Raw genomic sequence first — 27148 nt, 5'->3', positions numbered from 1 at the left:
AGACATAATCATTAATCCTCTTCCGACAGATCCATCCCTTGAGGGACATCTCTAATCACTTCCTTCTTCTCTTCTAGGGAAAGCTATACACCTGCTCGGATAGTTCCAAACAGACGGAGGCAGAATGCAAGTGAGTTTAAGCTCGCAGGCTCCCAGGGCCAGGGCTGGTTAACTCAGGGGAGGTTGGTGGCTTGGTTAGAAAGAAGTGAAGTGTGTCCTCTCACCCATCTCTGTACCTGGCCTCATTTTTGTAACATGGGTTTTATCCCTCAGAGTTCAAACCACTGATTCCTCTGATGGCTGGGATACTGTGGTTGTATCCTACCCAGCATGCCAGGAGTCATTGATGGTAGAGATAAGGGACATCCTGTGATTACCTTTCTCTTCCTTTCTCAGGGGTAACTATATCACATACAAAGATGGAGAGGTTGACCACCCCATAATCCAACCTCGAAGCTGGGAGAACAGCAAGTTTGACTTTGATAATGTTCTGGCAGCCATGATGGCCCTCTTCACCGTCTCCACCTTTGAGGGGTGGCCAGAGTGAGTATGAATATCAAGGCTCACAACCCTGACAAACAGAGTTGAGATACTGGCTGTCCAATTATTATCTAAGGTCTTATACATTCTCTGAATTCTCCCCAGAAGTCAGACTTGTGTTGTCCCCGAGCAGTGCAATTGTTTCTAGAACTTCTGTAGAACTTGATCACTACAGGAACACAGACTTTTAGCTGGACACCTTCAATCCCAGAAATGGGGAGCCAGAGAAGGGCATATCTTGTGAGTTTGAGGCTAGCCTAAGTCTATGTAGTGAGTTCTAGACCAGCCAAAACTACATAGCGAGACCCTGTTTCAAAAACAAAAACAAACTCTTATAAGAGTTATTATTGGGGATGGAAGATGCTGAGGATTTCACTGAGGGCCTTGTGCATGCCATATAAGTACTGTTCCACTCAGTACACCTGCAGCATTTTAGAAACCCCAACCAAAAACAGATACTTTTTAACCCCTTTTCCCAAGCTCAGTGTGAGTCACAAAATTGGAAATCCCTGGATTTTTCTTTATGGCATTTCAGAGTCAAATACAGAGAAAATTTCTTCAATGTAAACCTTTGATCACCATGGAGTTCCAGTGTACCATCCCCACATGCAGCTGCCATGGGTGAAGGTAGCCAAGAGGTCTGTCTGGTTAGACCCTGTGCCAGTCTCCTTGGAGAAAGCCTTGTCTAAATTGGCACTGTCGAGTAATAGAGACAAAAGCCAGAGGCCCAGTCCCTCTGCTGATGTGATATTTTCCCTGCTAGACCAGCACATTGGCCTTTACACAGTGTTGCTGGTAGCAGGCTGGTCCATCTAGTGTTCTTTGTGTCTTGGTTTAAACATCTATTTCTGCATCCAATGGTGCATAGATAGGATTTGCCATTATTATATGGCAATCTATAAGTGATATAAAGAAGAGAATATATATAAGAGAATAGCCATATGCTGGGGAAATTATAAGAGAAGAGGAAAAAATCATCCTGGTCCATGAAGAACAAACTCAGTTGGTACCATAGTCCAGACTGGAATGAATGGCACACTTATGTATATGCATGAGTGTAATATAAACCACTGTAGGTGATGTGAATAATCTAGAATCTAGAATTACTTTATCTAAATGAATGTTTTTTCTCTCAGATTTACTTTTTGTTTGGCCTCACCTCCTTTGGTCCATGCCAGTTCACAAAGCTGTTTCAATATTTACCAATATTTCTGTGTTTGAAATTGATGTCAGTGGTGAATGTTGCAGATCAACGGCTCTTGACAGTTTCAAAACACTGTGTGTATATTATATCAGCTGCTGTGTAAGATAGGAGAGTAGGGAATTACCATTTCCACTTGACAGTTGTGGACTCAGTGCCAAAGAGATTCATTGGTGTTTGCCTGGATGGGACTTGAGCCCAGTCCCTCTGGCCCCAGCCTGGAGCTGTTTCCTTTGATTGCAGGGATCCCTGGGAGCAGTGGTGCCATCATCTCATGGAGGTGACACTGCTTCTCCAGTTCACTCTGTGAGCCTATCTCCTCCTGTAGGCTGCTGTACCGCTCCATCGACTCCCACACAGAAGACAAGGGCCCCATCTACAACTACCGTGTGGAGATCTCCATCTTCTTCATCATCTACATCATCATCATTGCCTTCTTCATGATGAACATCTTCGTGGGTTTCGTCATTGTCACCTTCCAGGAGCAGGGGGAGCAAGAGTACAAGAATTGTGAGCTGGACAAGAACCAGGTAGCTTTCGGGAGGGAGAGGAGGGAAAGGGCCCACATAACAAAGGGCAAAAGTGGCTGTCCAAGACCCACTCAGAAGAAAGCTAGGATATTTGGAGAGATACATGTGGATACCAAGGTCCTCTGTCCTGTCATCCAACAGAACAGGGTTTTTGTTACAGATTTCTGGGGCAGAAATGTAGAACCAACATTCCTCAGACATGACAGATATTAAATCCTCATGAATCCCAGATATGGAAAATGTTCTTAATCAGCATTGTTAAGCTTCTGCTTAACCGTACTTTGTGTCAGGCAACGTGGAAAAAAGAAATTTATGTCATATCCAAAAATCGGGAAGTTATTCTATGTCCAGGTGTGTTGGGACCATTGACAAAGGAGAGAGAAACTAGAACAATGTAGAAAAGAGAGAGCTTGGGATGGCCAAGAGAACAGGAAAACTCGTAGATGAAACAGAGGTCTGAGTAGGTATTGAGAGAAGAGAGTCTTAATGGGGAGTGACATGGTGACACCAAGGTCTACAGTATGTTCTGGTAGCCACTCCCGTGGTGAGTAATGCACTGTTAGTGATGGACATAGGTGTAGAAACTCAGCTCCCTTTGCACTCCCGGTGGAAACATGCTCTAAATGAAGCCACCTCACAAGGACACAGCCCAGTATGCCCAGCTATATGTATGGCAGGAAAGCTGGACCCTGGGCAAACATCAGCATTTACATTCAACATTCGGGCTACTGTGTAGACTTCGTGTTGAAAGAAAGACAAGGAGGGAAGCCAACTGGGAGATGCAGATGAGGCATGTGGAGAACCTGACCTAACAGCAGTAATTGTAGTAATGATGTAAAAGCAGGAGGTCAGGTCGGCAAGGCTTGGGGACTAAGCCAAGGGTCAAGCAGGCTGGACTGGCTTTCTGCTTCCTGATTTAGAGATTTGGGTGCTGTGCGTAGAGACTGTCTGACATTTCTGTATTCCCAAGACTCTAGTTAGAACAAGAGTTCCTTTCTTGATAGTTCTTTGTCATCTGATCTTGTAGATACTCGACAATAAGGAAGAAGGATTTAGGATAGAAAAAAACAAATTAGGCAAGAGATGTCTCATAAAGAATCTGGTGTAGGGTATAACTAATGAGAGCTATGAGCCAATCAGTATTTATCAGGTGCCAAGCACTTGCTGAGCAATGCACCACTCATTACCAGTTGGAGAAAAGGAGCTGAGCTCATTGCTTGCAATCTGAATGAGATTTGATGGAAGGGGCCTCTGTCCTTGAGCCTCTGTCCTTGATAGGGATGCCAGAAAAATCAAAAGCATGCAACATTAAATGCACATCTGTGAGTAGAGCCAGAGAACACAGCTTGTCGTTTCACATGCATCCTACCTTTTATTGTCTCATGCACATTTCGTCATCCCCACTCTTCCTCCATGAGCCTTCACTGCTCCTTCTTTCCTTCCAGAGACAATGTGTGGAATATGCCCTCAAGGCCCGACCCTTACGAAGGTACATCCCCAAGAACCAGCACCAGTATAAAGTGTGGTACGTGGTCAACTCTACCTACTTCGAGTATCTGATGTTCGTCCTTATCCTGCTCAACACCATCTGCCTGGCCATGCAGGTCAGTCTATGGCTGGGTGCTACTCTAGGGGAAATGCTGGGGAAGGATGTAGTAGAAGGAGCCGCAAGGCCAGGTCAAGTGGTCACCTGCCTGCAGCTTGGAAAGTCAGAGAGACAGAGAGTGAGAGAAAGACAAGTATCCCTTCTCAGGAATGGGGTTCCTCTGAAACCTTATGGAAGAATCCCTGGGGCCCTGGATTTATAACAGAATAGAGGATGTAGAGAATGGATAGAATAAGCCTGAAGTCATCACTATAAGGCATGGGGTGTGGAGGTGGATTCAACACCCTTACCTACAAGGCAGTCAGTTTGTGCCAGGGCTCTCAAGTACCAGAAACATCCAGAATTTATCACGCCCAATCATCCCAAACTCAGATCTCTGCCACCCCAGTTATCAGAGATGGTAAGAAAGTTAAGAGCTTGCAGGATCTCCAGAGTCCACCTGCCTGCCCAAGGCATAGTGGGCAGCCTTCTGAGGATGGCTCAAGGGAGAGCTCTCTAGACATGGGGGCATCTGAGAGAGTTGGACAGAGGTGACAGAGAGCCAGGACTTCAGTCTCATGTTCGTGGTCTTCTCCTTCCTCCACTTAGCATTATGGCCAGAGCTGCCTCTTCAAAATTGCCATGAATATACTTAACATGCTTTTCACTGGCCTCTTCACGGTGGAGATGATCCTGAAACTCATTGCCTTCAAACCCAAGGTAGGTCTCTGAGAACAAGCTGTCCGATGGGATGGGAGTGGGTGTGTCTGTGGGACGAGGGACGTGAAGGGAGAACTTACCAGTCACGGGTCATCCCTTCTCTGAAGAGTTCTCTAAAAGCTACACTGGCCAATATGTGAACCAGGCCAACTCCTTGAAACATAACCTTACCTTGTAGTCTTGTCCATGACTGGGATGAACAGAAAGTAGATTTCTCCATGAGCTGAGCTGTGGTCTTTCCATGAGCTAAGCCACAACCCTTCCCCTCCCATTCCTTAAACCTGGCAAGCCAAACTTCTCCTGGCCCAGCCCCCCAGATCTAGGAAGGTCCCTGATAATGCCCCTCTCCCATTTCAAGTGATTGTGAGAAGTTCAGGCTGGGCTACGTTCGCTCAGGGCCCAGCAGTCCATGCCATGGACGCATGCTCAGAGACATTGCCATTGCTCCCTTTGTCTTCCAGCACAGGAAGATCAGCTGCCTGTGGATTTTCTTGTCACTTCTTGCAAACAGCACCTCATCACAAAATAGAAGTGGCTAGCACTGTCTGAATGAGGTGGGGCTGGAAAAGCTGACTGCTTGTCATTCTTCCTACCAGCCCTGCCCATTGTCCCCGGTGACACCAGAGCAGGCTAGTAGAAGTAGTGCCTGTAGTCCTTGACCTTCACCGAAAGCCAGAATATCTGATATTCACTGGCCCATGACTGGCAGCTACTTTAGAGGGCAGCTGTAACAACAGCTCAGTAACTACTGTGTCTGCCCTAACATGCCTTGGATAGAGGGAAAAAGGACATATCTGGAGAATCACGTCTAGAGATTTGAAACATTAACCAATTTTCCAAGCTCCCTACCCCACCAGTTTTAACAGGTATAACACAGAACAGCAGGAGTCAAGAAAAAAATCAGGACAGAAAGACAAGTCTCCAACTATATCATGTTTAAATTTTGACAACATACCCAGAACCAACTACACAATTATTAAGAGAAGGAGCTGGTGTGTTCTGTCACATGGAGCTGTTCACAAGGGTGGGTCTTTGACAAGAGCTCTGCTGGATACTTTTCAGAAAGAGCAGAGACAACCTTTGAGTCACTTAAAGAAAATACATATGGTATTCACAAATACTGCTTCTTCTTTTCAACCACAGGACACCTAGGGATCTTGACTACTAAGACTCCTAATGAGCCTCATTTGATGCAACCATAATATTGGTGTTTCCCTACCTCCAAGAAGGAAGTATGTACTTTGTCATATTTCTTTCCAAGTTCAGACCCATTAAGGGATAATTGGTGTCTTGGCCTAAAAAAGACTACCAAGTTATTGTGGCCACCTTCTCTGGGGCCCACAAACATTGCCACCCACATGTTGCCCTATTCCCGGTGCCTTAGAATACAAAAGCATCACTCACAGCATCCTGAGCCCAGCCAGGAGAGCAGGATTGCTGGGCTTCACCCTCAGTTTTCAACTTCTCATGAAGCTGTCATCACTTTCACCTCAGCTCTTGAAACATATGGCTTAAATGTTTAGTCTTCAATCACCCTACAGTGGACTTAGCCAGGTTCCTGGTGTCTGAGGCCATCCAAGAGCCTGCCATGAACTTTCTGACCCCTGTATCTTTAGCATTAAGCCATGTGCCCTATGAAGCCCAAGGTCTTCTGGAACCTTTAACTGAAACACCTTTTTGGTATATCCTACAGATGAAAAACAAACTTATTCATAAGTCATAACCAACTGGGATGACCTAAACCATAAAGGGTTTCCTATTTTCTTCAATGCCTGGTTTTCTGTAATGAGAAGACAGGGTAAAATATGAGAAAGTTTTCCTAGGTATAGAAGAGGATCATCTCACATAGTAAGAGTCAGTCTTTGGCTTCAGAGGATGGCAAGGGGATCTCTTCTATTAATTTCTCAAAAGGGACACCTGACAATAGAAGAATGAAGACTATTAATGTGGGTGGCCAAAGGCAGTTGACTAGTTAAATTGAGAAGAAGACGAAGGGGAGACTGGCCCTTCTACATCCTCATTAACTGTATTCTTCACTGATAAACAGACTAGAAAATGTGCCCTTGAATTTTTCAGGCAGAATAACAGGAAAAAACCCTCATAATTCTGGTAGAAATATCTACCTAGCATTTGCTCAAGAACAGTGGAGTAGCTTCTAACAGTCCTACAATACCAATAACTCTGGACTTTCATTTTCACCAGTTCCTCATGTGTGGTCTGAGTTCCCTGTGAAAGAACAGTTAGCAAGAATGTAAAGGGTGGATGTGTTAGCCATTCTGGCATTATAATTATAAAATGCCTGCAGCAACTAACGTAGTTTTGAAGATTTGAGTGCAAGATGCTTCCATCAACACATTCCAGAGAGGATAGTAGGTAGTGGCACATCGCAACAGGGTTGTGTATGGGAGCAGTTCAGTCACATTGTAATCAGGAATCAGAGCAAATGTGCAAGCTAGAATCCTACAATCCTCAAAAAGCAGACACTCATTGACTTCCCTTCCCTTCCTTTCCCTTCCCCTCCCTTCCTTTTCTCCTTCCTTCCTTCCACTAGACTCCATTTTCTGAAAGTTCCTCCTTCCCCCAATAGCACCACTCTGAGGACCAAGCTTTTAACATATGGTCCTTTGGATACTTAACATCCAAACCACAGCATTGGCATAACCATAGTCAGGGCTACATCATCTGGAGGTATCCCTGATTTAGTTTTCCTTGCCATATCTGATTGATTGATGGGCTGATCTATCAGTTTGGCACTGTTTCTTTCCTCCATTGTCTCTACAGTGATTGATGCTTGTGAGCTTTTCATTCATGCCTGTTTTCTTCACTACTCAATGTAGAATAAGTTTACTCAAGAAAATCTCTGCCTGAATCCAACTGCTCAACTCCCTAAATCCGTACTTTGTTCATACAAAAATTCATAGAAATATGATATATTAATATAAAAATGTTTAAAGACCTTCTGTTTCTTAAGCAACCTGGAGAAAGCAGAGGTGATCTACAGAAAAGGATAGGTGAATGCCAAAGGAATTCTGTCCTTAGATATAGGGAAAACAGGCTAAAGAAACTTGGATGACCCTTAGTTCTGCATGAATATGCAGATGCAAGTTGGGGGAAAGGTTTGGTTGGAATGTTCAAAGGGTAACTAAATAGCTGTTTAATTATATGATAGATTGTGTTTCTATCATGACCTGAAATATGTCAATAGTTAAAGAAAAATTAAGAAAACTTTTATAATAGGTGCTGAAAAATGTCCAGTATCTAAAAATACATATACCAAAAAGAAAACTAAGATTTTATAGCAAGGATTAAAGAGAAGCTGATAACTGAAGAGATAAACTCTCAGACTGGAAAAGACTCACTGCTAAAACATTATTTCTTCTCAACTTGATCCATAGACTAAGCACAAGCCCAATTAAAATTCCTACTGAGCCCTACACCAGCAAGAGAGGCAGAAGTGAGGGACCTGCACAGCAGACTCCAGGGAGTTGTTGGGATGAGCCTCGGAGCTCATGTTGACAGCTCTGATCTGGCAGTGGAGGGCAGCACAGGGCCTGCTGAAGGGCGGTGTAGCCACAGACATCCCACTCCTAGCAAGGGGACTGAGAACCCACTTAAATGCCTGGGCTTTGCTCTTGACAAAGGTTTGGCAAGAACAACAAAATGGAGAGTTGATGAGTCTGGGGCTGCACACTCCTCCCAGAACAATAGGTTTAGAGCATCAGGGGTAAAGTGTGTCCCTAACGGGAGTATTTAACCTCTCTGCTTCATAGAGTTCCCAGTAAGACTGAAACTCGTTTTACTCTCCATGACTTAGGCATCCCTGTAGGGGCTGTTTTCTTCTGGGAAGCCCCAAGGCACTGAGTAGGGGGCTCTGGGACTGGTGTGTTGGTTGCTTAGTGAGGAATAGCCTGGTGAGAGCTTGGAGCATGAGTTGTCTGCCAGAGCCCGCTGGAAGCTCAGCAGTACAGAGTGGTGTCAACACTGTGCTGATGTCATCTGATGGTGAATCATCTGTGAGAATGAAGTCAAAGAATGAAAGATGGCTCAGAGTGCCCTAGCCTGTCCCTCAGGGAATGGACTGGTGATACAGTTCACTGAAATTTAGGAGAGTAGAGAGAAGCCAGCCTGAAGGGGATCTGGAGATGTATTGGGTTTCAAAAGCTGTTAAAATCTGGAACAGGCAGTCTGGGCAAGAGATCTATTTTAGGAGTCAGTACTACATATGGCCTGCCTAAGTAGAAGTTCCAAGAGAGCTGTCCTGAGGCCTCCTCATCCCAGAATGGGGATGCTGAGCTCACAAACAGGTGAGGCACTGGGGAGAAGGAAGGGGTCTAGAGGCTAAGAGCTGGGATGGCCAAAACAAGGGATCAGGATGAACCACTGTCTCTCAGGCTAACAGGCTGTGTAAGTGAAGCCAGCTGCAGAGAAGACAGGGAGGATGAATGGAGAGCCTGCGGCTGCCCTGCTTATCCAGGGGAGCAGGGTGGGACCCTAGATGTACTAGTCCCCCTCTGTGAGTGGTGCAGAGGGCTGTATTCCTTCAAAGTCACATTGATCTAGAAAATACAATTTAAATAACTTCAGGAGTAAGTAAAAATATTTCCCCTTAAAACTTGTATGGAAGCTTGGCAATGGTGGCTCACGCCTTTGATCCCAGCACTTGGGAGGCAGAGGCGGATCTCTGTGAGTTCGTGGCCAGCCTGGTCTACAAAGCTACACGGAGAAACCCTGTCTTGAAACATCAAAAAGAAAGAAAGAAAGAAAGAAAGAAAGAAAGAAAGAAAGAAAGAAAGAAAGAAAGAAGGAAGGAAGGAAGGAAGGAAGGAAGGAAGGAAGGAAGGAAGGAAGGAAGGAAGGAAAGAAAGAAGGAAACTTGTATGGAAAGTTAGGTCTTGGAACCTTTCTAGACCTACAAGCCCCATTTCATGATAAATATTCTGTAATGTCTTTTTAATTGACAAACATTCACACCTATACATAAAAATGTCGAAAAGGCGCAATCTCTTAGCCGTCATGTAAGTGAAAAGGTTGTGTATGGTAAAAGATTCATTCTCCTCAAAAGTTAAAGACAACAGAAGAGCAAAGGTTTGGGACACTGGAGTAAAAACTGAAGTTACAACATGCCACTTTTATTTGTGCAGAATTCCTACACACTTGCCTCTCAGAAGTCCTGTGGCTACATCACTAGTAACAGCAGGATATTTGGTGTCCCTGTTCCCACCCACTAAATCCAAAAAGCTGGCTTGGCTTCCAGGACCCACTCGGTAACTCTACCCAGTTCCACAGTGCCCCCTGGAGGCCAATGAGTGGGACAAAGAGCAAGATAGGATTTCATTCAGCCTCTTAACTGAATTTAGCTGAAATCTGTTCACCCAGTTACTAAAAATCACAGTGTTTTTCACTGTCAGTGGAGCCAATGGGCCTACAGACTCGCCACACATGTCACTTGAAGGAATAGAAATATAAAAGTGGAGGAGGGGGCACTGGGTATGACATACCACCACCCCTTCCACTCCTCCTGGCCTCATTAGGCGAGCCCAGGGACCTGTGGGTGCACAGCCAGCCCTGCCTGCTTTTTAGCAGCTGATTGGTAAGAAGGCATTCCCCTGATTATTGTTTATTTATGGTGTGCCCACGGACACCTGATGTGCACAGTGCCCAGCAGACAGGCACAAATGGCCTCCTCTGGAGGAACCTCCTCGCCACAGCTCTTGTACCCAGAGATTTGCATATTGTTGCAACATTGTGACAGGTTTCTTTCCTGCATGGTGCTTTTACCATGAATGATAAAAAGTAATTATATGACTTACATAAAGCCTTAGTGTGGGAAGGGAAGTATTAGCTATTACATTTAATTATTTAATGTAGAAAAGTATTCACAGTGCGTAAAAGCCCAGTGGGAAAGTACACTGTGGTTCCCTGTCTCCGATCCTGCCACTGGAAAAGAAACTGAAGGCAGGAATAGAGGGATTCCCAAGCCTGGGAGGTGCTGAGGCATGAAGTCAGCCCACACAAAACCTAACTGGGTGGCCACAGACTACCATATTCTCCTGGGCAGGAAGGGCGCTCTCTGAAGCTGGAGCCACCAGGAAGTGAGGTGATAATGGCAGCAAAGTGGGCACTGAGCACTTCCTCAGAACCAGACCTTGCAGGTACTTCCCGAGCATAGCATCGCACAAGCTTCACGCACCCCACAGAGTCATGTGCACTTGTAATTACAAGCTGAGCCACAGAGGCTGGACAGCTTGCTCACAGCTGTCCAGAGTGAGAGTGAAAGCGGCCCACCATTTCATTTGTGTCTTATTACACAGGTGATACAGGTGGCTAAGTCAAATGACCTCTGTTGAATCATACCTGCGAAATCAGGCAGACACAGGGTCTGGGGCCAGTGGATGGTAGGTGGGGCTGGGGAGTGGGGAAGGGTGTTAAGCAGGAAGGAGCGTGTCTTGGCCAGGTTTTGAAAGCTACCCCAGAGCCTGTGCCATCACACTGTTTAGACTGCAGCAGGACCACGCTCCTCCCCTCCCTCTCGGAATAGGCAGCCTACTCTTGTTCGTTACATCACTCCCATTGCTGCCGGGTCGTCTTATCTGTGGACTGTGGGGCTGTGTGGTCTCAAGCCTGAAGCTGTTTGCCATGGCTGGTTCCAGGGATACAGCCCCCAGCACCCTAAGAGAGGAGTCTTTTGCATAAATCTGTTCATTTATCGTGGTATGTCCAGGGAGAAGCAACTATGGCATCATCCAGTATACCTAGGCTCAACTAAGGCAGAAAAAGCTCCTGAGACCCCAAAAGGAACTTAGTTCATAGTCCCAATTCTATCTGCTTCAGGGAGCAGGTCACTAGCTTTGGAAGTTGAATTTAGGACCATGACTAGATCCAGCCTTGCACACTTCCATGCTCCTGGTAGCCCTCATTGCATGTTGATGAGATAAATGAGTAAATGCCTTCAATTTGTTCCAGTGGAACTCCAGAGCAGAAGGTGTCTGTATAAAGCACACATTCCCAGGTCTGTATTCCTCCAGCCATCCTGGGAATAGCACATCACCATCCCAGGGAGGACAGCTTCAGGACAAGGTCCCAACCCTGGCCTGCTCTTGCCCATTGGCCTCCAGTAACCAGCTTTCTGTGGGAAGCTGTCCAGAGCTTCTGAATTAGCAGGCCGCAGAATAAGCCTGACAGGAAAGCTGAAATCCTCACGGCCTCTCAGGCTGAAGGCCATGAGCAGCTGTGTGCTCTGTTATGCCTTTGCCACTAGACGCCACTAATCTCCATGATTAGTTATATCTAAGTGGCACCCTAATGTAATACGATTTGTATTATCTCTGCTTGGTGTCAGTTAACCATTGATTCCATGATATTCCATAATATCATCTCTTCACAGACACAATGAGGCTTTGCCACAGTCACTGCCATTTCTGGCTGGGTTCAGCACCTCCCCTCAGTTCATCTAGTTTGCTACCTCTCAGCTCCACAGCCCAGGACCCAGAAAAATCATTCCTTCCAGGAACTAGGTTCAGCCTTCCATCATGCCTGTCCCCTCCACACCAACTCAGCCTGCACCCCTCAACCTCATGCCTGACATCTTTCTTCAGACATTTGCTCCCCCAAACCAGGAGTCTGCACTCATGTGGGACCCCATGCCCTAGACTGGGTATAGGCCACCTTTGGTCCCTCTCACTTTAGCCCCTGCTCTGCACAGAGGGTTTGGCCACTCCCACTGGTTTCATGTTGACTAATGTGTCTTTCCCCTGTCAGAATTGTGTGGTCAATCCGGAGTTCTGTACTTTGGGTACTTCACACCCAGGCCTACTCCCAGCCTCTCCCTCCCCTTCCTCTTCCTTTTTCCTCCTTTCTTTTTTCCCTTTCCCTGTTCTCAGTATCCCCGTTTCCTACCATCTGTGTTCTATATCTCCCCATCCTGCACAGTCTCCCTTTTCCCACCCTGAGTGACCTTTTGCACTCACAAAAGCCAGTCTCTTGCTTTTCACATTATTTCTGTAATTCCTGAGAGTGTTTGCCATTTCCATTTCATGGCATTGAGTCGTCCCCTCTCTGTTTTTGTTTGAGGATTATTTTGTAGTTTCTTTTTTTAACTTTTCACCTCTCTGTGTCAACAGTCTCACTTCTAGTCTCAGCTCAGGTCTCCCAAAGCTCCCCTGGGCTTTAGTGGCCTGGAAGAGAGCAGTCCTGGGTCAGTGCCCCCAAATCACCTTCCATGGCAGGTACCAGGAAGGTGTGGCTTCCTCTTTGCTTCCTGCCTTGGCTTTGCCAGACCCATATAAGATAAATGATGAGGGTGGGCAGGAAGGAACATAAAAGACTAAAATAACAAAGAATAGCAAGGACATAGTTTTTACCTTAAAATTCCTAAGAATGAGTAACATAACCCTGGCATACCAATGAAGTATGTACAGAGCTTTTGTGGCTTCCTACATAACATCACCTGGTGTGAGATTTGTGCTCCTGACAGAGGAAGCTTCTGGTCTGGCTAGAAGAGAAACAGAATCCAGAATTCTGCAAAGGTGTGTACGACAACTTCTTCTGCAATGATCTTACTCTCTAGGTCAGAGATGGAAGCCCACCCCTACCCAGCACAGCACTCTTCTCCCCCAACCTTCTAGCCCAAGGAAGGCCATGTCTCCACTGGTTTGAATAGTTGCTTTTTAAGAACTTAACAGTGAACTCGAGTCTAATAAAAATTAAGCCATGACAAGTTGCACACTGTCACAGTGCCAACAGTGCCAGCCTGCTTGCACTCAAGAGCATCTCAAGACTAGCAGAAAGGGCCTTGGCAAGTCCAAGAACCTTCAGCTTCTTTCCTCCTCTTCTACATGCTTTGCTTCTCAGTGCCTGGTTTTGATTTTCCCTTTTCTCAGTCCCACAAGAAACCTGAGCTTGTAGATGCTGCTTAACAATGAGGTGGGCAGATTGACTCTAGCTTATGATGACCATCACTAATACGAATTTAGATCTCCCTCCAGTTTAGGCACAAGTCTAAGTATTGTGTATATGTGGTATCTTTAAACCTCACCTTAACACTATGGTCAGTCCCATTTTTTACACAGGAAAACAGGCACAGAAAGTTTAAGCTATTTGCTCACTCTTAATGCTATAGTTTGTATCTTGACTCTATTGAGATACAGTTGGACATTTAGAAGTAGGTACTTGGTGGAAGGTAGGTCCTTGAAGGAGTGTCTTTGAAGTATAGAAACACTTTCTGTTTTCCTTTGCTTGACCAATGTCTTAGGGTTTCTATTGCTGTGAAGAAACACCATGACTGTGACAACTCTTAAAGGATAACATTCCATTGGGGTGGCTCACTTATAGTTCAGAGGTTTGTCCATTATCATCATGGTGGGACATGGTTGTGTGCAGGCAGACATGGTGCTGAAGAAGTAGCTAAAAGTCCTCCATCTTGCAGGCAACAGGAAGTAGTCTGGTATCACACTGAGTGAAGCTTGAGCATATGTGAGACTTCAAAGCCCAGCTTCACAGTGACACACTCCTACACCAACAAAGACACGCCTCCAAATAGCGCCATTCCCTCTGGGGATCCTTTTCTTTCAAACCTCCACAACTGCCATGGAATGAACAGATCTATTATACCACCATGAGCTACCACACTAGAGACCCAAAGCAGCAGAAACAATACCTTGTTAACTAAAACCATAAGCCAAAATCAACTTTCTCTCTTACTGATTCCCACATACATTTTATCATGATAAGAGGAAACTGACATACACAGTTACCTAGTTAGAAAGTGGCAGAACAGAATTTAAACCAACTATCTCCAGAGATCATAATGTTACTACTACTGCCTCTGTCAAAATGTTAGGTCTCCCCTGGCATTGATAAATAGAGATACAGCTAATCCAAAAGAGAAGAAAATCCAAAATCTTTGTGCATGTGAAATGTATAGCATGAAGCTTTTATAGTCATTTTTCCTTCCTGAAAATGATTTGGTGAAGCAAATGCCAATTAGCTGTCCATTACTCAGCAACTTCTCCCAGAGGAAGGAGGTTAAGTAGTGATGATAATCAGACTCTGGCCCCAGGGGCCATACCGACCTTCCCCAGCTAGGCCAGAGGGGAGGCCCCTATTCTGACTTCCTTCCAAGATGCAGGTAATTTGAAAGGTGAAACCACTCAGTATGTAGGATGTTGTAGGTAGCAAGAGAAGTCTTCTAGTTGTATAAGCACCATATTTTCTGTATCCACCACCTTCCCTGGCTCTGAGGAGTTGGGCACTCAGAGGTTTGGTTTGCCACTTCTAAGAGAGCCAACACAGTGCTCTCTGGCCCTGATGTTCTAACTATAGGGAACCCACTAACCAGAAAAAAAAATGGTGGCAAGTGACAGCTGGTCCTGGTCAAATGGATTTTATAAAAGAAAATGTTTGTAACAGTCCCCGTCTTCCTCTCTGTTACATCCCCAAGCCTCAATTACACATGGAAAAATGAACAGTGGGAGAAGTAAACATGTGCATATGTGTGTGAATATGAAAGAAAACACTTGACTCGTACACACCAGAGCATATAGATGAAATGTTCTTCCAGGCCCCTCATAGAAGGACTTGGCCAGGTGTTTCCTTTGACAACCTATTTACTACCAAACTGAGTATGGGCATTGTTTCTGGATCGGTGTGGGGCAAGTGGGAGGCCATGGTTCTCGAAATAGTGGGAAGAAGAAACCAACCAAGGGGGTGGAGACCTGGGAGCTGGCTCTGAAGCCATCCTTGGGGTCCAGTGAGGGGACTAATGGGCCAAAGGACAGAGGGGTGGGAATGTGGGTCTATAGGTCATGGTGAAAAGCTGCCTCTGCTAGGGACTCTCCACCCTCCTGCTGACACCTCTGCATTCCACCAGAGCCTTTGGCAACAAGGGAACTAATTGGTTTCTGCACCCAATGGTTTCCACAAGGTAATTTCCTAGAGGACATAGAAACTAAGCAAAAGCCCCAGCAACACAGCCTGGAACAGGCAACTAGATGTGATTAATCCCCACAGGCCTAGCCAGTCCACTGATAAGCAGCTATGGCTGGGAGAGGGTGACAACTGACAGACATTTCTTTCTTTCTGTACAAAAAAATACATCGAAGAGAAGGGGCAAGCAGAGATGTACAGCTGGAGGCTGACAGAGTCCCTTTGAGTCTCAGCCCTTTCCCCTGGTGCCTACCAGCAGGTTAACTGTGTGTATATCTGCTCTTGCAGGTTAACTGTGTATCTGCTCTTCACCATGTAGCCCACTCTTCGCTTTCTAACCTCTCCTCTCTCCCCACTCAGAGGTATTGCAGACATGGCCGACTCACCCATTTGTTTCAGGTCTTTGGTGGACGGGGAGACTCCAGCTCTACTGCCTTGTGTGAAAACTGCAACTCCTGCCCTCCTCTCTCCTCCTGTTCTATGCCCCAATAACGCTTGCTTGACACGTTTTCTAGGTTGGTGCTGAGCATCCCACAGTGTCCCTTTGGGCCCGGTTTCTCTCCCTTCTCTTCTTTGACTTCTCTTCAATATTTCTTCTGAAATAGCTCTGTTCCCAGACAAACAACTCACATTTAGAGACGGCCTCCAGCATTTTTCAAGATCTAGTTTTTAAGCATACACATATTTAGGATTCATTTGAGAGATTCACTCCTACCCTCCCTTCCCCGAAACCACTGTCCCCTTCCAACCCTGAGTGGTGTATAAGAACCTAGGAGTGCACTGGTTATTTCCTGCTTAGAGTGTGTGACTTAACTGGTAGAGAGAAGTCCCCGACTGAGATAGTCAGGGCGTTGCTCCAGGAAGCCAGCAAGAGAGCCCTGGCACAGGCTGACCCTCATCTGACCTGTGACCTGGACAGCCTCCGCCCCAGTCTGGCTGCCCAAAGCCTCCTGGGGCAGCAGAGGTTTTCTTTGGGCAGAAATGCCTGGGAACATAGAGTCCCTTTTCCTTGGAGCCTGACCTCTTCTAAGAATAATAGCCTTAGGCCAGCCCGTCTTGTAGTTTACTGTGGAAGGAGACATCTGGGAAGCCAGGCAATATAGGGAACTGGGTAGAGCAGGGAGGATGGAAGAACAGAGGCTCAGCTCTTGTGAGTAAAAAAAAATGCAAAAGAGAGTGGCAGCCTTTGCGAGAAGAGAGCTGGGAAGCTCCCTGCATACTCTTCCTGCTTCCAAAGCCTCTTGCCAACCTCAGACATTCGTCTCCAGAGAGCCCCGGGCATGGGAGCAGTGGCTTTGCCCAGCAAACATGGGCAATGTTAATCTGTCTCCTTTGGAGAGTATTCCCTGGAAAAAATGGAGCAAATGTCATTTTTTTAAGAAAACAGGTCTCCTTGGTCCTACGTCCTCTACATTCCACTAAGGGGCACACAGCTGTCCTGTTATTGGGGTTTCCTAGGCTGTGGCTCTATGCTCTGTATGGTCTTGGGGACATGGTCCTTTAAGCTGTCACACTCCTACAGAGACAATAATCAAGACCTGAGAATGCCACTTGCTGTTTGTAAGGCGGCTGCCCACCCAGGAGTCTCTCCAGCCCTCTGGGCATTCTGGATACCTGGCCACACAGTTGTCCATATCCTTCAAAAAGCCTTCAATGGTGGCTCATTTCTTCCATTTTGTAAGTAGAAAGACAATGAAACCATATACAGGTTACAGTAGTAAAGTTGGGAACCTGGTCTTTCCCTTCTGAGCCTAACTTTCATCCACAAGGCTCTCCTACCTTTATTCTCTTTTAAAAAAGGCAGTAGCCCCACCCACCAGCCAATCCCACCTCCACCAGCCCAGGGAAGTCCTTAAGTCCTTGATAATGTCCATCACTTTTGGAAGCATTTTCATTTTACTGAGACTTTATGTCAAGGAGCCTGGGATGGTACTTAAGAGACACCCCGAGGGTACTCTCTAAAGAGCCCTCCTAGACCAGGAGACACTTCAATTCCATTAGGAAAGTTTTTACAAGGCAAACTTGCCCTGAGACAGATGGGCATGTCCAGTGCAGAAAAGAGGCTAAACCCCATTCCATCTATACAGGGTCCAGCTCACTCTGGACACTGTTAGAGTGATTTGGTCCTTTGGTTGTCTCTGAGCTTGCATTACAGCCCTGTCAACCAAAAGACATCAGCCACTGACTTCCATCCCTCCTGATAGGTCCTTCTAGAGAGGGGGCTAAGGGTACAGGTCGTTTACTATACCCTATTTGCTGTATACTAGAGGAGATGACACATAGACAGTAGATCCAGCCACACCCTACACCACTTGTCCCTATGCCCATGGCCACTTCTGCCCTGAGGAAGGGGAAGGGTCCCCTGTGGAGGAGGTAGAGAGAATGCAGACCATGTGTCCCATGAAAGGCAGGACAGGAGGGCTGAACTGAATGTCTCTCTGCTGCTCATACCCAATCAGGCTCCTGGCAGACACTGACATTTGGAACTCCCAACAGCAACACTCAGGTGCCTGGACAGTGATTCTAATGGTGATGTTGCTCTGTTCTTGTCTGTCTAATATTCCTTTTTAATCCCCATCCTGCCTGCCCCTCCCTCATGTAGGGTTACTTTAGTGATCCCTGGAATGTTTTTGACTTCCTCATCGTGATTGGGAGCATAATTGATGTCATTCTCAGTGAGACTAATGTGAGTATCGCTCTGCCCTCCCCAGGAACCCTAGTCCTTCCACCTCTTCTGCCTCCTCTACTCCTCTCTCTCTCTCACTCTTTGTTTACCTCTTTTTATGTTTTTTTTTTAATTTCTGGTTTTACCCACCTCCAGTCATGCTTTTTATTGAACCTGCCGTCGTCATGTAGGGGAAAAAAAGCAGAAATCTGTTCTCCTTTTTTTCCCACTTGTCCTGGCTACGCTGGGCCCAAGGGCGCAGAGCTGAGCAGAGGGGACAGGCTGCACATTGGTTGGGCCAACACTGGCTGCCTTCCGGGTGGCTGTCGCCCACCCACCTCGGAACTAACCTAGCTTTTGTCAGGCCTCTCGATCCTGCGAAAACCAGGTTGCCCAGGTTTGAGCTGCCAGAACTATAGAGTGGTAAGAGTATCTAATATACCCACGTAACCTCTTTCTTTTCTCATTTTTTTCTCTTCTCTCCTTTCTTTCATGCCTCGTTTTTTTTTTTCATTTCCCTCCCTTTGTTTTGTTTTCTCCTCTTTTGTTGGTTTGTCCCCTTCTCTCTTTCCTGGCTTTTCTGCCCCATGCAGCACTATTTCTGTGATGCATGGAATACATTTGATGCCTTGATTGTTGTGGGTAGCATTGTTGATATAGCAATCACCGAGGTACACGTAAGTACATGGTGTCTGTGACCCAGCTGACCCTGCCTGCTCTAACATCCATTTGTTTCTCCCTGCTTTATTTTTGTCTTTCATTTTTATTTTCTGTGGCTTTATTTTTGTCTTTCATTTTTATTTTCTGTGGCTTTATTTTTGTCTTTCATTTTTATTTTCTGTGCTGTCCCACCTCCTTACTTTTATTTCATTTTTTAAAATTTATTTAAATTGGTCCAAATTATTTTTTCCTATTGCTTTGTTTGGAGATTTCTTTTTAATTTTTTTTAATCTTTGGAACGCACTAAGACTTCCTTTTAAGTGTTGGTTGGTTGCTGCATCTTTTTCTCTCTCCCTTTATAATCAGCCTGGCATGACTCACACTGTATAGGAGGGTGCAGCTGTGTGAATTATGGAGTGAGAAAATGAAGGGTTCTTCACAAGTTCTGGACAACTGCTGGAGCTGGGACTCAAACCTTCCCTAGCCCAAAACTTCACCTCCAAATACTGCCTCTCCTCCTGTTGGTTTTCCATCCCCATAACATCCTAAAAAGGCAAGCCCTCAAAGCAAAACACCCAGAGTTGAGGCTAAGAATTTGCCTTCATTGTCAGCCATGGCTTATCCTGTCCCAGGAACTACTTGATTGCCTTCACATTGAACAAACTCTATCTACTTTGACTAAACATAAGTATCCCATGCCAGACACTTTGAGGGAGAGAAATACTGATGGTGTTTGGGATTTACTTGTTCTCCATCTCTGGGAACAGTAAAGAGCCTGGTGGCTGGGTGATTTACTAAGAGCTTTCTGGGTGGGTTTTGTCTTTCCATTGCCATGGAAACAGGATCCATGTAAGAGCCTCATATCCATATAAACTCATCATAGAGAGTGAACTGTGCACCTGCCTGCTCTCCCTCCCCTCACCTTTCATAACCTGCCCCTGGCTCACTGGCCTCAGGCAGGCCCCATAGCCACAGCCCTTTGCCCTCTCCTTCCCAGAGCTGCCTCCTTCTATACAGTTCTCACACATGTCTTCTTGTTACCTGGCATGTTTGAGTATCCTCTCTTTATCTATAAGCAAGTCTTCTTGCTGTTAGTCCTTAACATGTATTGTTTAGTTTCTGTCATTATTTTTCCATAAATAAGAGACTTGATAATGTTTGCATAAACCTTTGACGGATAGAACCATTGAATAACAGCACAGAGCACCTGATTCTGGGACATGATCTTAGATGTTTGGAATTCTCTTGCTGTCCTCCACACATCCCACTACCTCCATGCAGCCTGGCCCATCCCCAAGACGTTGAACTGACATGTTCATTCACCAGTTTGATTCTCCTCTGTGTAGCCACTGTGCTTAAGAAGGAGGAGCTTACATTCTACATATGTCCCTTCCTTTGTCCCCCTTGCTTATCCTATAGCTCCAGCCTCAATTGCCCCTCTGTCTCTAAGAGTTTGTCTTTGTCTCAGTGTATGTGTGTGTGTCTGTGTGTGTGTGTGTGTGTGTGTGTGTGTGTGTACATGCATGTACAGGCTTGACTCCTTCCAGTAAACCCTTAGATAATTACAAACAAAATCAGTCTTCCACAACTGCTGCTAGCTTCCTTTCTGAGTAGACTCCCAACATGCAGTCTGTGTGAACCCTAAGTTATATTCCTGTTGTTATTTAAGTCTCAGAACTTAAAGGCCACACTCTACATTTAGCACATATATCATGTACTCTGCTGGTTTGAGGGTCCTGCAGGGAGAGCAGTTAAAAGAAAGACTGAGGCATGGACTTTGCCATCTGTACTTAGACAGTAGTTAAGACTGGTACAGAAAACAATGCAGATATCTGCAGTAGGAAAACACAGGGAAGGATGGCTGCCTGCTTCCCATGATGGTAGAAGACCCATTGTAGCCCCAGAAGTTCCTCTGGGGTTCTTGTACTACTAGCAAAAGCCAGCTCTCATCCTGCTATAACATCTCTATTTCTGTTTTCAGTGAAAATAAAGACAAAGCAAATATACAGTTCCCTATATAAAATATATGTGTGTATAGATGTTTGCTCACATAAAAGCACCGATTTAAAAGCCCTTTGTCAACTGTAAAGGTCTATGAAGTAAAACTGAAAGCATCCAAGCAAATCCCATCAAAACACCTGCCTCTAACTAGACCATCTTCTTGGTATGCCCATACCAAGCCCACACACACCAAGAGTGCCCCCTTTTCCAGATCTATTAATGAGATTCCTGGAGGTGGCCAGCAGGTACATCCATCATAGAAAGTGCAAGACATTAACAGTCACACAACCAGAGACTTGGCAGGCCTGTGGCACATGTATTGCCAGATAGCCATGTATCCGACAGCAGCCAGTAGGATAACTGCATGATAAGAATACCATGCTTGTGTTCCTCTGCCTTTAGGTAATGAGCAGCTGCAAGGCCAGTGTTAGGATTTTCTTAGAATCCCATGAGAAAATTCAGGAAATCCTGCTTCCCTAACACCTTCTCCAGTGAAGGTGGGGTTTAAATGAGTCCACAAGACCCAAGATAAATGATAAACAGTTATTTATAAGGGAAGCATTTACACAAATATTAGTAAATAACCACCACAATCTTCCTGTTCCTGAAGATGCAGTCTCTGCACTTCCAATGCTCTGACCACAACCCAAGAGAGTGATCCAGCCTCTCCTCTTCCTTATAAGGGGCCATGTCTGCACACCTGAGCCATGCCTCTAGGATGTGGCCACCACAAGTTGACTGGCAAAGCAAGATGCCACTACATTTCCCCTTTTGTCTAAGTAAGAGACTTTAAAGCCTGATATAAAAATTATATGCAATGATAACAAATATCAAGTATAGTCAAGGGGAAAGACAGGTATAAACATACACAAATTTAGACTACAACCAGCAAGAGCAGCATTAAGCAACAAACACATACTAGATGTCCAGTCCCAGGGTAATGGCATATAAGAGATTACTCTGATAGCTGTCCTATTCTAGAAAGTTTAAGTCTTGTGTCTAATTTGATCTAGCTAAGATGAGAAGATATTATCTGTGAATATCTAGTCTTCAACCTCATCAAAGACCTGAGAAGGAAAATAACATTACTAGGGTGAGCAGGAAGTACAAGCGTGCGACTTCCTAAAGGTGCAAGAAATGACAGAAACAGCTGGCTGCCTGGACGGTCACCCAAGTTCTCACAGTAATGTCGGGGCAACCAACTTTGACTGAGGGCTAGAGTATCTGACAGACCATCTCAGAAGCAGAAAAATTTGAGAGACTGTCCTATCCTGACTTGGCAAGGTTCAGCAGTCTCTATGATTATCTCCTGCTTGCTCAGTTAGGACAGCATGTCCAATGTCAGTGGTTGAAGCAGGGGCAGTCCTTTGTCCAAAAGGTCAGTATTGCCAAGAAGAAAATTAACTCTGAATGGAGTGCCATCAGTGCCCATCATACTCTAGGGACTATCTCAGTGCTGTTAGGAGCAATTGTGTCTGTTAACCGAGTCCTAAATTATTAAAACATTTGAATGTCATATTCTGTAGGTCTTTGAAGTGTTTGAAGATCAAATATCTATGTTGGCTACATCTCTGAGTACACAGAGAAACTGACTAACATCATTAGGTATAAGAAGCATGGGTAACTATAATCTGTAATTCTCAAAAACATACATTGCTTACTGACTGAAATATCCCATGAAGATTCAGTGTCTGCCCTTCTGATGCTCTGATAACAACCCAAGAGGGTGAGCCAGCCCCTCCTTCTTCTTATAAGGAGTCATGTCTGCACATTTGAAGCCATACCTCTAGGATATGTCCACCACCGCAAGTGCACTGGCAAAGCAAGATGCCGCTACACCCCAGTCCTTCCCATATTTCTCTAGGGACACAGGAGCATCACAAGCATATCCAGAAGCTGTCCAAGATGACTTTTCACCTGTAACCCATTGTAGAGTTGTAGAGAGAGAAGTCTTTTTCTTGTCAGCGGCTAGTCCCACCTATCTTGCTTCCCTGTTGGCCAACAGTGCTTTATTGACATATACACAGGACTTCCCCATCAATCCATCACCTCAGGCTCCTCTGGGACATGGCTGGCTATTGTCCTCTCACAGACTAAAGTCCTTACAAGTATTTTACATATTTAAATCCATCTACCTTTCCTTCTTGATTTCCCCAGCTGAATGCCCTTCCCTCCCAGGAAATGTACTTTTCATCAATTCTAAGGGTCAGTATCCACTCAACTCTGTATGCTCATAGTCTCTTTCTATGGCTAGGCACTTCTTTGGCCACCTGGGATATATCTGTGTCCAAAAAGGCTCTACATTCATGGGTTTGCATTCTAGAAAGGAGGTTCAAAGAGGGCTGGTCAGGGGCTCCAGGCATGAACAGGTGGGGACATTTATGTTCAGAGCCACTTTGTATTTATATTCCTTTTTCTCCTCAGCTTTGAACTCTGGAGATTCGGAATGGCACCCCCCCAACAGTGGCATAGTCTATGCACAAGTAGCACTCTGAGTCCCCACTCTGTCTTGTAACACTGTCTCCGACCCAGGCTTCTGCCCTTCTCCCTAGCTCATCACCTTGCCTAAATCTGCGCTGTTCTTCCTTTGTGAGACCTGTGGTGTTACTCCACTCTGGTGGAGCCTTGTATTTTCTCCAGTCCTGGGGTATGAAATCATACTTTCTAGAACTGTTCCATGGTTGTCCATGGAAGTTCTGATAGCACCCCCCTCCCAGAGTGCTCCCTGATCTCCCAAATGGGAATCAGTTTGGGGGTGTGACCAACAGCCTTCCCAAGCACTTTTTCATGATGCCTATGAAAGGATTTTGAACAACAAAAAGTGCCAGAAGACCTCATTTCTCTCATTATGGATGTGAAGAGCTATTTTCAAATTGTATAGTAGGAAGCCATGATTATGTTTCCAGCCTTGGCACCAGGAACCAGGTGCCTTAGGGCAATTAGCCCAGGTCCCTAGGCCTCAATTTATTTGAATGTGGTGGGAGTTGGATGGGGAAGGCAGAGAGTCTCTTGTAATTCCTGGCCTCTGTAATTACAGTCTGGTGAGGTTGTTTCTTTCCAAGGGCTTCCAGGTCCTCAGGGTCCTCAGCCCTACTGGACTCCGGTGTGGCTTGTGTGGGGACTATACAGAGGCAGGGGCAAGAAAGACTACACCAGAGAGAGCTGCAGCCACTGGGATAGTATTGGGGAAAGAACTCCAACCCTTGGGGGATCCTAGGGAAGTTAAGGGGAAGAAATATGGAGGAGTTACTAGGCTGATATGTTGGACCACAGAAATGGCCAGAACAGGAAAATAAACTAAGGATTGATGTCATTTTCTGTGACATTGACTGATTAGGAGGAAAAGGAAAAAGGGGTAACATAAGATCTAATCCTTGACCATGTCAGTCATCAGGACAACTACATGACTCATGATTTAATGAAGACCTCAGGAAACCCCCCCCCCCCGCCTTGCACCCTTGCACACATGAAATCTAGGCAAGGCAAGCAGTCTTCCAAAGTCTTACAGATAACTGGTGACAAATTTGTGATTCAAGCCATCCCTATCAATCAACGTTTACACTCCCACAGAGCTACAGCCACATATTGAGATGTCATCAGTCAGCACAGCATCACTGAAAGTAGGGGGTTGTGGCTTCTGCTGCTCAAGGACCCTCCCTCATCTGGTACTTTCTGCAACTGACCTATACAGACCTGCTTACCAGCTTCCCTGTGTTGATGCTTAGCCAAGGGATGCTGGATACTACTGAAAAGCTCACACAGAGCATTGCGTGGGAGATCAACAGGGACAAGAGACAAAGAGAGAAAACAGGAGGAGGACACAGAGGCTGGGGTTAGTTTCAGGAAAGGATGGGCCGTGGTACTCGCTCCAGGTCTCCCTCACTGCCATCCTTGGTTCTGTCTTTCCCCCTCGACTCCTTGCAAGCACAGACCCACAGACACAACTCACTGGTTCCCTGATGAAGCCTGTCAGCTCCCTCACTGCCTCCAGTTCCTTCCTACAATGGAGAAAAGTCTGGCCATGGAAACTGCTGCCTACTATGTGTCCACCCCTACAAATAGGAGAAATTCACAAAGTAGCAAACAAGACAGACATGACCATAGGCTTAAACTGCTTAGCTTGGGGCATCATGGGCATCCAGTGTCAGTGGTTCCAGGCCTGCTATGTAGCACACCTTGCAGCTAGAAAGATACTGAAGACCCAGATGATCCCATGAGGTTGTCTAGGGATCAGCATCTGGCCTGCCTAGGCTTCCTCCCACACAGAACCTACTCCATGATTGCGGCCTGACTCTGTTGTGAATGATTATTTCTGAGACCATGTAAGCACGGTGTGTGGGAGATGCTAAGAAGACAAAACTGCAGCCAAACAGCAGCCTTCTGGGTAGTAGGGCTTTAAGACTCAAGAAAAAGTTACCCCAGAGTTTCTCAGCCTTTTTTGCAAAGTTGTCATCACCTGGGCTGGGGAGCCTAGGACACAAGATCTCAGAGAGCCCTCATCCCCAAGCTGCCCTGAAATTTTGTCTTCTGCTGTGAAAACACCACCTAAGGCATGTCAAGCTAGAGAATGGTACTAAAACAATAAAATACCAGAGAAGAAATCAGACCTAGGCCTAAATTTTGAAGTAAAATATAACTTAAGTAGATGATATCTTAATCCAACCAACAAAAGGCCAAGTAAAATAGCATCAGGGGGGAAGATGACCATGGCCAGTGAATCTTTAAAATCCTCTGTGTGTGTGTGTGTGTGAGAGAGAGAGAGAGAGAGAGAGAGAGAGAGAGAGAGTGTGTGTGTGTGTGTGTGTCCCCGTCCGTCCGTCTATCTGTTTATGTGTTTCCTATCAACCCAGTAGCCAATCCTACTGACCCATCCCCTCTAGCCATGTAGACTGTCTGGGCAGCTGGCAATTTTCACAAACATAGAATGAGTTCTATAAATGACTGGAGAACACCCTTCCATCCCCCTCCCTGACTCACTCTCTCTACCATCCCCCAAAACCATCAAAACCAACTCTCTGTGGGAAATTTTTTAAAATTAATTGTTTAGAACTATGTTACCAAGAAGTTATTTTCAGACTTCAAGAAAATATCTAATTATGAACAGTTCTTTCCTTCAAAAGTCCCATTACATGTTTCCTTGTTTGCACCTTAAAAACAAACACAGGGGCAACATCTGAAAGTAGATGGTGTAGGCCAGGCTACAACACCAATGGGTGAGATCAGTCAGATGTGACTGCTGTATGCCAGAGCCAGTGCTGGGAAAATTACTAGGGAAACTGGGAGATGAGAGGTCTGAGGTGTTCCTGTGAGCTCTTGTCCCCAAACAAGTTCAGCAGTCTAACCCTGGAAAACAACTTCTTGGGACACTATGATTACATCCGAAATTGTGTACAAGGCCTTCAGGATTAAAAAGCAGTTCAACCTACTCCCACATCAATGGCCAAGGGGCCCCGCTTCGCTAATCTGAGCTCTAAGCAAGCCCATGTCCATCCTGAGCTTGGTCTTTTAGAGAAAGCTCCTTCTGGAGAGGTCGCGGGCTACCTCCTTGCATCTTCTTTAGTCATAACCAGAATTCAGCTTTCTCTAAGCTGAGGGGCTGTCAGCCTGGAGATGTTTTGTTTAACTGTGTATGAGTGGCCGGACGGTGGCGGCGCACGCCTTTAATCCCAGCACTCGGGAGGCAGAGGCAGGCGGATCTCTGTGAGTTCGAGGCCAGGCTGGACCGACAGCCTCTAAAACAATACAGAGAAACCCTGTCTCGTAAAAAAAAAAAAACTGTGTATGAGTGGACAATGATTGGCACACTCTCAAACCAGGGTTTGTCCCTTGGCCCAGCACTTCATAAAGAAGGCTAGAGTGTAGAAAGTGGAAGTCCTAGAAGGTTAGCTTGAAACAGACTAACTGAAAACACAAAATAAACAGAAACTGAGCTCATTTCCTCCTCTGTGTCAGGGCTGAGTTATTTCACTCATAGCCAGAGGCGGTCACTGAATAGGACAGGAGAATTTTGTGGGTCCTTGTTGGCCATGTGGCCTACCGACACAGAGCCCATGTTCTCACTGGTGTCCCTCACCCTGCCAGGCCCACACTTGTGTATTTCTTTCACTTGTTTCCTTATGCCCTCTCCTACCACTGTGTTGTTCCTCTGTTAGCCAAGACCTAGAATACCAGGCTCTTCGTTGGAGACTCATTACAGCTTATCTCTGTCTGCCTTTCTTTAAAGCCAGCTGAACATACTCAATGCTCTCCCTCTATGGTAAGAACAACCCTCCAGACCACATTCCCAGCTTCCGTGGCCCCCTCTAGCCACCACTTCTTATTCA

The 27148-nt window shown here is 45.7% G+C and overlaps 1 protein-coding gene across 37 annotated transcripts in view; it reads left to right on the top strand.

The window, feature by feature from the left end:
* Cacna1c (calcium voltage-gated channel subunit alpha1 C) overlaps window positions 1–27148 on the top strand; it is a 551969-nt gene that overhangs the window by 478110 nt on the left and 46711 nt on the right. For 9 of the 37 annotated variants that reach the window (XM_013110334.3, XM_040739165.1, XM_040739170.1 and 6 more), the window contains 8 exons: window positions 78–130; window positions 397–543; window positions 2070–2271; window positions 3717–3875; window positions 4466–4576; window positions 18102–18185; window positions 18758–18841; window positions 27049–27081. In XM_013110334.3, the coding sequence (XP_012965788.1) occupies window positions 78–130; window positions 397–543; window positions 2070–2271; window positions 3717–3875; window positions 4466–4576; window positions 18102–18185; window positions 18758–18841; window positions 27049–27081 (873 nt within the window). The remainder of the gene's footprint in view (window positions 1–77; window positions 131–396; window positions 544–2069; window positions 2272–3716; window positions 3876–4465; window positions 4577–18101; window positions 18186–18757; window positions 18842–27048; window positions 27082–27148) is intronic. The other 28 variants (XM_013110327.3, XM_021224774.2, XM_021224766.2 and 25 more) reach the window with 7 other exon arrangements.

This window comes from Mesocricetus auratus, unplaced genomic scaffold (assembly GCF_017639785.1).
Source record: "Mesocricetus auratus isolate SY011 unplaced genomic scaffold, BCM_Maur_2.0 Super-Scaffold_100676, whole genome shotgun sequence".
Taxonomy (NCBI): domain Eukaryota; kingdom Metazoa; phylum Chordata; class Mammalia; order Rodentia; family Cricetidae; genus Mesocricetus; species Mesocricetus auratus.
Note: the sequence above shows the minus strand (reverse complement) of the source record. Positions and strands in the feature narration are given on the sequence as shown.